This window comes from Mustela nigripes, chromosome 4 (genome assembly GCF_022355385.1).
Source record: "Mustela nigripes isolate SB6536 chromosome 4, MUSNIG.SB6536, whole genome shotgun sequence".
NCBI classification, from domain to species: domain Eukaryota; kingdom Metazoa; phylum Chordata; class Mammalia; order Carnivora; family Mustelidae; genus Mustela; species Mustela nigripes.
The window spans coordinates 80666223-80680914 of NC_081560.1; the positions used below are offsets into that span (position 1 = coordinate 80666223).

The 14692-nt window shown below is 36.1% G+C and overlaps 1 protein-coding gene across 2 annotated transcripts in view; it reads left to right on the forward strand.

Moving 5' to 3' along the window:
• Positions 1–4610, forward strand: part of CACNA2D1 (calcium voltage-gated channel auxiliary subunit alpha2delta 1) — a 501786-nt gene extending 497176 nt beyond the window's left edge. For both annotated transcript variants that reach the window (XM_059396947.1, XM_059396946.1), the window contains one exon: positions 4100–4610. In XM_059396947.1, the coding sequence (XP_059252930.1) occupies positions 4100–4216 (117 nt within the window). In that variant the 3' untranslated portion in view covers positions 4217–4610. The remainder of the gene's footprint in view (positions 1–4099) is intronic.
• Positions 4611–14692: the final 10082 nt, after the last annotated feature.

Here is a 14692-nt window from a genome sequence, read left to right on the forward strand (position 1 = left end):
TCTTGAAGGGAATGAAAAGTGCTATTCCAGTGAATACACAAATGATAAGAAAGTCAAACAGCCTTATAGCTGACATAGAGAGAGTTTCAGTGGTCTGGATAGGAGATCAAACTAGCCCCAACACTGCCTATGCCAAAGCCTAATCCACAGCAAGCCCTTAATTCTCTTCATTCCTATAAAAGCTTAGAGAGATGAGGAATCTGCAAAAGAAAAATCTGAAGCTAGCGGAGGTTAGTTCTTGAGATTAAAGCAAAGAAGCCAGCTCCGTAACATAATAGTACAAGGTAAAGCAGCAAGTTATCCAGATACTGAGGTAATCAACACAAGTGGCTATATTAAGCAACAGGTTTTTTAAAAATAAAATTTATTTTATTTCCATTAATTACCATGTAGTATATTAATAGTTTCAGAGGTAGAGTTAAGGAATTCATCAAATTCATCAGTTGCATATAATGCCTAGTACTCATTACATCAGGTGCCCCCCTTAATGCCCATCACCCAGTTACCTCATCCCACCACTCATCTCCCCTCTAGCAACTGCCAAACTATAGGAAACAAACAGGGTTGCAACAGGTTTTCAATGTGGATGAGACAGCCTTCTATTGGAAAAAGGTGTCATCTTAATACTTTTATAATTAGAGATGAGAAGTCACTACCCATCTTCAAAGGACTGACTGTCTGTCTTCTTAGGGGCTAATGAGCTGGTGACTTTAAGTTGAAGTCAGTGCTCATTGACCATTGTAAAGATCCCAGGGCCCTTAAGAATTGTGCTCAGTCCACTCTACCTATACTCTATCAATGTAACAACAAAGCTTGGAGAACAGCACATGACAACATGGCTTACTGAACATTTGAAGCCCACTGTTGAGACCTAGTACTTGGCGGGGCCGGGGGTGGGGGGGAGAAATCCCTTTCAAAATATGACAGCACACTGAGAATACACCTGGTTGATGCTAGCCCTCATGGATAACTCTGAGGGGTTCAAGACCTCAGTAGAGGAAGTAACTGAAGATGGGGTGGAAATGGCAGAAGAACTGGAATTACAAATGTGACCGAATCGGTACAGTTTCACAATAAAACTTGAATGGATGAAGAGTTGCTTCTTCTGGATGAACAAAGTGTTTTCTGGAGATACAATCTCCTGCTGGTGAAGATGCTATTGATATTGTTGAAATGACAACAGAGGAGCTAGGATACTACATAAACTTAGTCAGTCAAGGGACAGGGTGTGAGGGGATTGACTTTAATTCTGAAAGTTCTACTGTGGGTACAGTACTATCAGACAGCATCACAGACTACAGAGAAAGTGTTCCTAAAAGAGTCAGTCAATGCAATAAACTTCATTGTTGTCTTATTTTAAGAAATGGCCATGGCCACCCAACCTTCAGCAACCACCACCCTGACAAGTCAGCAGCCATCAACAATCGAGGCAAAGACCCTTGAATAGGAGAAAAAAAAAAAAAAAAGACTCACTGAAAACCCAGATGATGGTTAGCATTTTTTATCACTATAGTTTTTTTTTAAAGTGTATGCTTTTTTAGACATAATGCTATTATACACTTAAAAGACAACAGTATAGTATAAACCTAACTTTTATATGCACTGGGAAACCAAAACATTATTTTTTCTTGCTTTATTGCAATATACCTTTTATTGAATATCTGCAACTAGAACAGAGCATGCAATATATCCAAGGTATGTCTGTACGTGAAACAGGCTCAACATCACAGAGCAGAGACAAGCACATCAAAACTTTAAGGAGATGCCACTTCACACCTGCTAGAATGACTGTTATCAAAAAGACAAGAGATAACCATTGCCGGCAAGGATGTGGAGAAAGGGAGTCCTCTGTGTTAGTGGTGGGACCATTAATTGGTACACCACTATGAAAACTAATATGGGGGTTCCTCAGAAATTAAAAATACAACTACTGTATGAACTGGCAATTCTTGGTACTCATTTGAAGAAAACTAAAACACTAGAAAAGATATATGCACCCCTGTATTCATTGCAGCATTTTTTTTAAATAGCCAAGATATAGAAACAACCTAAGTGTCCATCCACAGAGGAATGGAAAGAGTGGTATGTAGATAGACAGACGGACACCCAGCCATTTTTGACAACAGTGTTGGAACTTGAGGGCACTTTGCTAAATGAAACAAGCAAGATGAAGATGAATAGTGCATGACATCACTTATATGTGAATTCTATTAAAAAAAATAATAAAACTCATAGAAACCAAGAGAAGAAAAGGAGTTGCGAGTGGCTAGGGGGAGGTAGGGAGAGGTTGGCAAAAGGATACAAACTTTGGCTATAAAATGAGTAGTCTGGGGGTCTATTAAAACATGATGACTATAGCTAATAAACACTGTAGAACTGAAATCTGCCAAGAGAGTAAAACTTAAGTATCCTCACCAGTTGGGGGAAAATGATAAATATGTGGATAATAGACATGCTAATTATCTGGGGGGGGGGGGTAATGTTTTACAATGTCTATCAAATCACCAAAATATGTACTTTAAATATCTTACAATTTTGTCTATTAAAGAGAAAAGTTAAAATTTTAAAAGCAAAATGAAAAAACACAAGCAAAATCATTTTCATATTAAGGATAAAATTATGAATTGTTAACAAATGAATGGCATTTAAAACTATAGAACTAGATTAGGTTACTTAGGAAGAAAGTGTAAATTTAAAAAGAGAAGTAACTGCTGGAAAAGTCTATCATGTAGAACGCATGGAGAGAAGTAGGTTGAGCTAAAGACAAGAAGATGAGCCCAAAACACATTTGGAGGGAACCAGATCTGTTGGACAAATATACATGAGAAAATATTTTAAGGAGAGAATATTGTACATTGCCAAATGCTCATGCAAAGTAAAATAAGATGAGGACCAAGAATGGATCATCATTTTGCGTTACTCTTTAGATTTAGGAGCTAGCTTTTGAAAAATAAGTTTTTTTTTAAATAGATTCTTTTGTTTCTTTCAGACTTCTCTTTAACAAACAGAAGAAGTGTTCTGCCTCAAAATGCAGCTCAAGATAGAAATTTTAAGTGTTTTACTGGGGGGGCAGGCACAGTATTAAACCCTAGTGACAAAAAACAAGCCAACATTCTCTTCTCTGCAAGCTCAGAGTCTTTGGAAAATCATTCTGAACATTTTATTTACTCATCTATTTATTTACATAACCTATTACTTGGGTTATTGGATGATGAACCTTGGCATAATGTATTTTTTAACAAGCCTCATATCTACATCTACTTATTTTCCTAAACATCCTTTATGAAATTCAGTAATTAAAAGAAACCAAAGGATGTAGAAAATGTTACAAACACAGAACCTAGGAATAGAAGATAAAGGATAATTCTGCATTTAAAGGCACTTAATGAGCTACCATGAGACAACGTGGGGGTGGATCCAAATAGGTGTATCAATTGCTTTTATTTCATGGTTCTGTAAATTAAACAAATGTCTCTTGCTAGCTCAGCTCTTTATATTGAATATGTTTTTGGAGTGTCTTTTCATGCATGATTCAGATACACTATTATTTTAATTTTGGTGAAGGTCCCGATGCTACAAGTGCAGGTTGGTATGTTTATCTTTGAAACTGGATATAAAAGATATGGAAAATAGAGATCATTTCTCACATTGATTTAACCAGTCCCAAACTTTGCCTTATTGAAATAAGCATAATTGCTAAAATGATAATTCTTGGGTATTATAAAACCTAGAGTAAATTTTATAGTTACTCCTTATTTTTGTAAATATCTAGGAATATTTCATACTCTCAAAGTTTTTTTTTTTTTTTTTTTTAATTTAACAACTGGTGCATTGGTCAAAACAGCATTTACTCTTCTGGTATTTTCTTAGTCATCAGAATTTGCACCTCAAAATTTAAAGCCTTCTTGAAATGATATTAGGAATATTGCTTTATTCAAAATTGCTGTTACTATAAAATCCAGGGTAATGTCATTTATTTGGGTTTAAATTAAAACCATTTTATCAGGTGAGTTCAGAAGTGGACTAAACATGAGTGCTCTGAAAAATGGCTTACTAAGGATTTCTTCAGGATTTTTCTTTTTCCTTTTCTTTACAACAGGAGGATTATACTGACTGTGGTGGTGTTTCTGGATTGAATCCCTCGCTGTGGTCCATCATCGGAGTCCAGTTTGTTCTACTTTGGCTTTTATCTGGCAGTAGACACTGCCAGTTATGACCTTCTAAAACTCAGTCTGCATAATTAAACTCCGGACCCTGCCAAAACATGAGCCCTCAGTTGCGTTCAAATAGGGTCAACTGTGGAATGAGCAGAACACTCGCTGGGCCCATACCATCGCTAAATCTAAGGCGCAGACTCATATGGCCCCCACTGGCTGCATGTCAGGGTCTCAGATCCTTAAACTTGTGTGAATGCTGCATCATCTATGTAAAACATCAAAGCAAAATTCTATACATGCTCTATTGGGAAATTGGAGAGTTCATTGTTTGCGTTGTTTGGTGATTATATGTAAAAGGGCTCCCCATACTGTTTATGAATCCTACAAATTGTCTTGACCTTGACCTGGAATTTTGACCTGCTGCAATTCTTGTTCTTTTACCAAGAAAATCTCGGCGGGGGGGGGGGGGGGAGGAGTTATTTTTGCCTTCACGTATTCTTTTGTTAAAAATTATTTCCTGCTTTGAGTAGTTATTATTGAAAAATAAAATAGGGAGAGATGGATGTAATCTGTTGAAATAGAAATAATGGCCAATTTTCTAAAAAAGAAATTTGCCATAAATAAAATGCCTTATGAAGAATGGCTTCTCTGCCAAAAACAGAACACAAGTGATGACCAATTAAGTTTTGCTGGGTTAATGAATTGGTGTTTGAAAATAATAACTAAGAAACTATTAAACTAAAGGTGCTTGAAGATGCAATTTGAACACGTGACATATTTCCTCATAAATGTAAGCCCTTAATGCTTCGATGTAATGTTTCTTTTGTTCACAGTAAAGTTATGTAGTGCTAGCCAAATAATTCAAAATGCTCTAAGAGAAGCTTGTTGGGGGGAGGGGAAAACGTCTTTTCTTGTGATAAATGAACTTTGGTTACCAAGGGTATTTTGCATGATGCTGCTGCTATTTTAACTTTCGGTTTGTTTTTCTCTTACTGTAGAGTATAGTCCTTTGAAAAGTTAACTGAGTGACATTATTGTTATGTAAGACTCTGAACCTTGCAGTGTAATGCACTTAAGTCATCCTTAAAAATGTCGTTAAATTACTCTGAATATACTGTGCAATGTCAATGCCGAATGACTGGGGTAGGTAAATGGTGAAATGGGAATTAATGGATTTTATACAGACTCATGCTTTTGCCTGAAAAACCTATGTACAGATATTTTAAGTACATAAATCAGATTTGACACATTTATTTTTTGAAGAGTACATATATGTTCTCAATGAAGATTCACACTAGGTTTCCTCTTTGTTCGTTTGAACAGGAGCACATATGCTCCAGACATTTCCACCGCCGCTGCTTTTCCCCCCGCCGTTGTAAAAGGTAGATACGATCACGTGACCAAGATTCCATGCAGTTTGATGACGGTTTTATAATAATCTGAACAAATAGGAAACCTTGAATTGTATGTATGCACATGAATACTTGATTGTGAATACTCAAAATTGTTTTTCTACAGCCTCACTGGTGAAAATGATTAGTGTAGTAAACCGGGTACTTCAATATAGAGTAATATGGTAGATTATTATTTATGCTTTTAAAAATAATTTTTAGGAGTCATCAGTGTTTGAAGAAAGGGTAAAAACAACGAATGTGTAATTCTAGTTCAACTGAGTAATTCTGCCGAAGGCTGGAAGTATACAAATATTTTTTATGGTGAAATACATTTGTTCTTATTTTGAACATGCCAAATATTGGTGTGTGTCTATGCTGGACATTTTCTTATACATCATTTTTAAGTCAATACCTTATTAACATTATCCAGCATGCTTTAAGATGCTCCGCGTGTCAAAGACATAACCAAGTCTTTAGCATAGTTTAAAATACATTTGTTTTGTTTTTAGCTTTGCAGACATTCGTAATTCCTTCCCACCACCGATATGCCCTAGGAACCTTTTGTGTATATTTCCTTATTTAAACTATTTTTTATTTAAAAATGGGGGTGGGTGGGAATGGAATCACTTCGCCAGCTATTGTTCTAAGAGTTGACGTCAGTTACCATTTCTAACGCATTGTTGTGATTTTGTAGTCTCATTTGTAACTGGTATTGACGTTTTAGAAAACACCAAAGTGATTAAAAAACAAAAAAACATGGAACTTCTCACTCTAGTGACACTATGTTTCAATCATGTTGTTTGTTGATTACATACTTAAAACTTATTGTTAACTTTTGCTAGACTATTTTAAATCATGAAAGTGTTGGGAAGGGGATATCAAAATATAAAATTATGTTAGTTCGTGTGTATCTATGACGCACATTAAGACAACTGAATTGCTTCCAGCATACAACAAACTACCTTCAAATTATCTTTAAAATCTATTAAATATATTTTCATGGCTAATGTCACTGAAATAGTGTTTTCATCATCTACATTACTGTTGCATTAATCACAGTTAAACTCGGCATCTCTTGGCAGGGTCCTATTGGTTCCATTTGCCATCAAAATATATTTACATGCACGAGTCTTGCTTGATCCTTGCTTTTCTGTTAGAAAATAAACCTATATATGAGAACCATGTACTTGGTGATAAATTGGGTAAGAACGTGCTTTCTGACTAAAAACTGTTCTCATGCCTCACTCAGATGAGTCTTCATAGTTTTAGCATTTTTTTCAAAAACAGTAACACTCATCCCATCAAATTGTCATATTTAATTTAGGATTTTTTTCTCTGAGTTCTAATTCTTGACAAGAACTCCAATTATATAGCCTGTCATAAATATTGATTTTCAAAGACTAAATGATCGAGAAAAAAAGCTTTTAAACTCTTCGGCTTCTTTCACTTTTGCTCTACTCATCCAGTTTAATGTAGTTTGTCGTTAGAACAAAATCAAAGTAAAGTCTTAACGTTGGTGTTGAGTAACAGGAATGACTTTAACATTAATGGTTTCTTTATATTTTCTTCATTTGAACAACCAGCATTACTGCCAAACACCAGTCGTGGTCCATATTTGTAACAGATTTTTAACATGACATAGTTAGCAAGTTTGATTGAAGAGATTTTTAGGTCCTGGGCCTATAAGATTTTAGTATGATCTTTTTTCATGTTTCTAATGCTTGAGGCATATTGCTTTACTTGGGGGAAAAAAAACACAAAACAAAACAGTGTTGCTGCCATTTGTAAGTTTTCCTAGAATATTCCTTTTATTAACTTTAAAACTGGCCTTACTGGGTTCAAATAGGCAGTATCCCTTTTAAGTGACCTTTGCAACCCAAGTGTTACTTGCTTATTTGATGCTCTCTTCTATTTTATGTCTCATTTAAATCTTTCTCTCCACCAAAGCTTAAATTCTGTGTCTTAATTTTAAACTGAACTATTCCATTAATTGTTAGTTGACATTAAAATATCTAGCGGTAGACAGTTTGACCTTGTGAAACAAAGTGAGCGCTGCGATTTTTTTCAAGTGTAGAATAGAATGATGATTTCACTTGCCCCCAACTTAAAATATTTTATTACTATCTAGAACTCGTGTTGTTTTCCCATTAGCAGAATGTTAATATTGCTAATATTTCGTGTATACTTCTGTAAAGAGCAAATCAATACAATGGAAGTATCAAGTGTAAATTCCAGAATTTCAAAGACTCAGACAACCCTCACCAAGAGTTTCCTCTACCTTATTTCTAGTTCACATAATCAACTCAAAGAAATTCCACTGAGACTAATGGGATACTGTCTTGTATAGATGCCAGCTGAGTTTACAGTGTGACCTGACAAAGCTGTCTTTTTTGTTGTGCCGTATGATTGTTGGATCATGCTTTTTAGGGATACTTTTATTGAAATGCTCAGTGTGCATCCATGCAAAAGGCCAACTGGCTTTGTGAACAAAAGATCTTTTCTCCCCTTTATTATGTTCTCTTGACACTTTTGTGGAAATTAACTAGCCTGATAAAAAAAAATTTTGTAAAAATTTGTATAATACTGTTATAAAAATATTTATAATCCCAGAAAATGTTGTGTTAAATCTTGTGCAAAAACAGTATATTCAGAATAAAAGTTTATCATTTAAAGTCACCAGTTTGGATTACTTAATTACATAAAATCCCGTTGAAAGAGACAGAAGTTATCATCATAAATATATTACTGTCAGTCCTTCCACAGTGTGGAGACCATTCAAGATAGTGAAATAGAACTTGGGATTAGGAAAGTGCTTTTACTATTGCAAACCTCAACTCACAAACAAAAGTGCTTGCAACTCCTTTTCTCGCTCTGACCCTTTACATATGGCTTTTGCCATCAAGGTATTTAGGAAGTTCTTAATTCAGACTTTGGTTTTCTGTTGTTTAAAACAAAAACAAAAAACCAGCAGAAATAAAAATATTGTTTCCATGTTCCTTTAAAACCTTGGGAAAATATTTTAAAAGAGACAAGTTAGAACTTCTGAAATGTGTATATCTGTTATACATCTGACTTTTAATATTTCTCCTAGCTACATTATAGCTATCAGCTGCTGGAGAAGTGAGGTCTAGTGTCAAGAATTAAGGAAAAAGAGAAAACAAACAAAACCAGTTATGTTTCTTTTACATTTATACCCTCATATGTTGCCCTCATATGCTCACCTAATAATTAAATGAGCCTGATACCAGGTGGAATCTAGTATAATGTAGGCCTGCTTTTCTTTCCGCGGACTCTCGTAAGAGAACACAAATTACCACACGTGGGAGGAAGGCAGGATGCGAGTACCAACGATGGTGATTACGGGAAGGGCCAACCTCCAGTTTCTGATCAAGGCATTTTAGCAGGAAAAAAGGCCTGCATAAAAGTGTAAGGTGGATAACATTTGTTTTGGAACATCTGGCTTCATTTTGTACCAATTTATCTCCTCAATCAATCCTCCTGCTCCCCAGACACCCTCATTTCCTCTATCAATCATCTTGAACCCATCTCCACCTCTTCCCTTGGGATCCTGCTTCATCAATTCTCCTTCCTCAAGCACATTCAGTCTCTTTCTGCAGGCTTACTACTTTCTGCCTGCAAACACAATGAGAACACCTCTAATTAAAACAAAAACTAAACATCCATTTTTGCCTCTTATCCCTATTCTCCGAGCTGTAAACCTAGGATTCAACTCCTCCTCCACACATCCACAGTCTCTTCTGAAGTTCAACTCAACTGGGACTCAATACTCAAGGGGGCCTTAGAATTTTGGATCTGAAAGGCTTTTGATCTCTGAACTTTACTTTTGGGCTACTACCACTGGAAAATTTAAATTACCGGTATGAGGTCCTAATAAATTCAAGGTATTGCATATTTTTTGTTTGTTTATAATCAATCAACTAACATACAATGTGTCATTAGTTTCAGAGTTAGAAATCAGTGATTCATCACTTGCATATAATACCCAATGCTCATTATATCATGTGCCCTCCCTAATGCCCATCACTCAGTTACCCCATCCCCCCAATGCCCTTCCTCAAGGTATTGGGCATTTCTTAATATTCAAAGGCTTTGTAACTTAAAGTGGAGTTATTCATAGAGTTCCTACATCATTTTCTATAAACTGGTATACATCAACAATGCTGTTTATTTTAATTTTTTTAAATGGACATTTTAAAAATGTTTATTTATTTGTCAGAGAGAGAGAGCAAAAGGAGGGGAAGTGTCAGGCAGAGGGAGAAGCAGGCTCCCTGCTGAGCAAGGAGCTGGTTGTGGGACTCCATACAAGGACCCTGGAATCATGACCTGAGCTGAAAGGCAGCCCTTTATCCCAACTCTACTTTTTAAAAATAAATATGTTTAAGAAGGAAATTTACTGTCCCTGTCATAATTGGGAAACCAATATAATTTGCCACAATTAGTAGTTAAGGCCACAGGCTCCTATTATTATGAAAAATCCATAAAATCCATAAAATCACTCAGCATATATCACTGTCAAATGTGCTAAATTTAACATAGCACATCTTCAACACCTTTAGGTGGTTTGTTTTTCTATTTCCACCATTAATACTTTAAAGTATAAACCTAGATTCAAACATCTGACTATAAATTGTTATTAATACATTAAAAAATACAGGGCTGCCATGAGGACTAAATGATACAATAATTACCATAAAGCACTTAGCATAAGGCCCAGCACAGTCTAAGCACTCAACAAGGCCATCCATTAGGATTACGGGTTATCCCAATTGTCTTCGTGATCATCACAGTCATCATTGTGGGCTGGATCTTTTAAGACCCTAACTATCTTAATGATTTTCCATTTGAAACTTTACTCACTTTCAACCGAAACGTTAGAAATAGAACCTTACATAGATTACAATAACAAAAACAGTTCCCTCCCTTATAGAATGACTACTGGCTGGGAATATTGAAAATTTCTATGTACTGACAATAGTATGAAGACATTACTAAGATATAAGAAATAAGTGGAACTATGGGAGCTGACAGTAAAATAACCCAGAGGGAAAAAGCTGGCCAGAGAAGCCTGCCATGATTTCAAGCTGAGGAAAGGTGGTTGTAGTACTGTTTTTTTGTTTATTTGTTTTTGTTTTTGTTTCTTTCATTTTGTTTTAACATTTTTTTTTTAATTTTATTGTTTTGACAGAGAGAGGGACAGCCTGGAGAAGGAACACAAACAGGGGGAGTGGGAGAGGGAGAAGCAGGCTCCCCACCTGACTCGGGGATCCATCCCAGGACACTGGAATCATGACCTGAGCTGAAGGCAAATGCTTAATGACTGAGCCACCCAGGTGCCTTGTAGTACTGTCACAAAGAGAGCAAAGTGTGAACACTGAGATGTGCATTCAAGGCAGTAGAGGTAGTTGAATATGAGGCTCAGGATGGCTTAAGGTGTGGATGATGAGTCTTTAGAGAAAAGGGCCAGAGATTGGAGTCCTCCCTAGAACACATGACAGCAGGACGGAGGTGGAGGGGTGTTAGGCGTTTGGAAACTGCTGGCAACTTCTAAGCAGAGAAGAGTATGATCAGATTTGGATTTTAAGAAAACCACTCTGGATGAAATGTGGATTACTGGTAGAAGAACATCTATAGAAAGGAGACTAGTTGAGACTACTGTCAAGATGAGAAACTTGTTGATTAACCCAGGAAGCTCAATGGATAAAAATGGACTGATTTTAGCAATATTTAGAAGGGGAAAAAGGAGAGGTCTCCATCATTAACCTGTTATAATTTAAAAACAAAATTCAAAATGAGTCCCAGCATTCTAAAGTTTAAATGTGGGGAATTGTTCCCCCAAGGTAGGGCACACAGGAGAGTACTAGAGGCAGGATTGAGATAGACAGGACAAGTCCAGAGGAGCAAATGAGAGACTGACCTTTGGAGTAATAAGACTGAATTCATTGTATGAGCATCTGTACTTTGCTGATGATAAAAAAAATCAAAAGAAAGAAAGAAAGGGTCTCTGCCACCTAACAATATATACACCAGAATGATTCTCAACACTAAATCATTTTAAAAAACTCTTATTGGAGGTTTTCTTGATCTGTTTTTGGTTTGGCTTAAACACTGATTAATACCCAGAACCTACTCAAATTCAGAATCTCCAGTGTTTTCACTTTGTGGCCAGAATTACACTGCTATGGGCATGTTAGACTGCAGATGTGACAATTCTGAGGTAGGTAATTTCTGAATCATACTTTATGAAACCCTATTTAGATGCAAGTTATTTGTTCGATTTTAAATAACCCCTCTTTTTTGAACATGTGTTTTGAAACACCCCCTATGAACTTAGCTTAAGTGCAATATTTTTGAGGACTGTACTTTTTCATTTTTTTTTTTAAGATTTATTTGAGAGAGAGGGAGAGAGTACATGTGCATGAGCAGCGGGAGGGGCAGAAGAGGAAGCAGACTCCCCATTGAGCAGGGAACCTGACGTGGAGCTCCATCTCAGGATCCCAGGATCATAACCTGAGCGGAAGTCAGATGCTTAATTGACTGAAATGTCCAGGTGTCCTGAAGACTGTACTTAATGTTTGATGTTTTTCTTTGAATCCAAGTTATATAGCTGTACAAAGAGTAGTCAATAAAGTTCTCATCAATTATGACTGATAATCAAGATCCACTATTAGAACGAGTCCTACTATAGGAGATTCTATTCTCTTTTAAGTCACATTAAGGATATCAAATGTTTCATGGAGTTGAACTACAGGTTTTCTATAAGTAGTATTAGAGAACTTTGCCAATCTCTCTCATTCTTACAGCAAATGATATTGCAAGTTGGGGAAAAAATTACATTACTTGACAATCCAGTTTCCATACATATTTAATAATGGCTATTCCTTAATAAAAAGCTAATAAAACCTTTAAAAAACTCACTTATATGAGGAGTATTTTGATTTCAGACTATCTATCCATCTTAATCCACAAAATCTCAAAAATATCTGACTGAGGAAAGGGGCCATGTAATACATGGTAGAGATTCCAGGCATCAGACTGCCTGGGTCCACATCCCAGGTCCCCAAATGTGGGCATGTTTTATCATCTCCTTCTCTTCTCTGTCAGTCTAATTTACACTACTGAGTCCACAAATATTGTGGACAAATATTTGTAATGATAATAGTTACTAATAGTCGTTCATGCCTTTATTTCTTATCCTAGAAACTCAGTCTGATGGTGATGATTTCAGCCTTAGAAAATCTTGGCATCAACCGAGGATTGCTGGAGTGGAAGGAGTTGGGTGGGAGGTGGGCTGAATGGGTGAGGGGTGTAAAGGAAGGCACTTGTTGTGATGAGCCCTGGGTGTTACATGTAAGTGGTGAATCACTAAATTCTCCTGAAACTACTGTTACACTAGATTTTAAATACTATTTAACTAAAATTTAAATACAACGTGAAACATCAAAAAAGAAAAGAAAAGAAACAAGAAAAACTTGCTATCAAGAGAATTCCTAGGTTGTGAGGAATACGGCCAGAATTTCAAATCAGTTATTCTTCTGAGCACTAGGGATACAATGATGACAATGGTGAGAAATACAAACACAACACAAGCCATAGGAGAGCATAGGGAGAGCATTCATCAAAAAAAAAAAAGTAAAGAAAAACACATTGCAGTGAAAGATCTTGGTAATAAAGAAGTGATGACAAAGGGGAGAGCAAGGCCTGATGCAAACAGCACTGGTTTAAATGGAAGATCCAAACTGTCCTTAGAATCGTCACCCAAATCTCAGAAATAATTAAACAAAACAATATCCCTAATGTAGGTGCAAAAATTCCTAAAATAAATAGAGAACTGAATGTAAGACATTGAAGGGACTATACACCATGACCAAGTGGGATTTATCCTTGGGATGCAAGGATACTTCAACATACATAAGTCAATAAAAGTAACACATTACATTACTACAATGAAAGATAAAAATCATACTCTCATCTCGACAGATGCCAAAAATACATTTGACAAAATGTAATATATTACATGATAAAAACCTTGATTTATAAGGAATAGAAGGAAGAAACTTCAACATTATAAAGGCCATAAATTACAAACCCATAGCTAAAATTATACTGAATGGAGAAAAATTGGGAAAGCTTTTATTCTAAGATCAGGAACTAACATGCCCATATGCCCATTCTCACCATAGTACTAGAAATCCTAGCTAGAGAAATAAGGCAAGAAAAAGAAAAGGTATCAAAATTGGAAAAGAAGAGGTAAAAGTACCTCTATTTGCAGATGATATGATTTCATACATAGACAATCCCCAAGACTCCACAAAAAACTCTTGCAACTAATCCATGACTTTAGTAAAGTCGCAGGATGTAAAATTAACATACAGAATTGGTTGCTTGTCTCTACACAGCTAATGAAACATCTGAAAACGAAATAAACTATTCCATTCATAAAAGTACTGAAAATATCTAGGAGAAACTTTCACCAAGGAAGTGACAGAACTGTACAACAAAAACCAAGATTGTGCTGAGAGAAATCAAAGGAAGCACAAACAAATGGAGACATACTGTGCCCACGGATTAAAAGAATATTGTTAAAATGTCCATAGTACCCAAAGACATCTATAGATTCAACACAATCCCCATCAAAATCACAATGGAATGCTTCACATAAATAGGACAAGAGAATGCTAAACCCTGTATAAAACTGCTAAAGACCCCACATAGCCAAAAAAAAAATCCTGACGAAAAGAGTATGGGTAGAAATATCACACTCCCTAATTTCAGACTTAATTATAAATCTACAATTAAAAAAACAGTATGTGAGGGGGCGCTTGGAGAGTCAGTCAATTAAGTAGTGGACTCTCAATTTCCGCTCAGGTCATGATCTCTGGGGTCTAGGATCAAACCCCATGTCAGGCTCCATGCTCTCTCTCCCTCCACCCCTCCCCTCACTCATGTGTGCATACTCTCTCTCTCTCTCTCAAATAAACAAATCTAAAGAAAAAAATGCATAATACCGAAACAAAAATAGACACATAGACCAAGAGAACAAAATAGAGAATCCAGAACTAAACCCACACATGTATGGTCAACTAATATTCAACAAGGGAGCCAAGAACACCTAATGTGGAA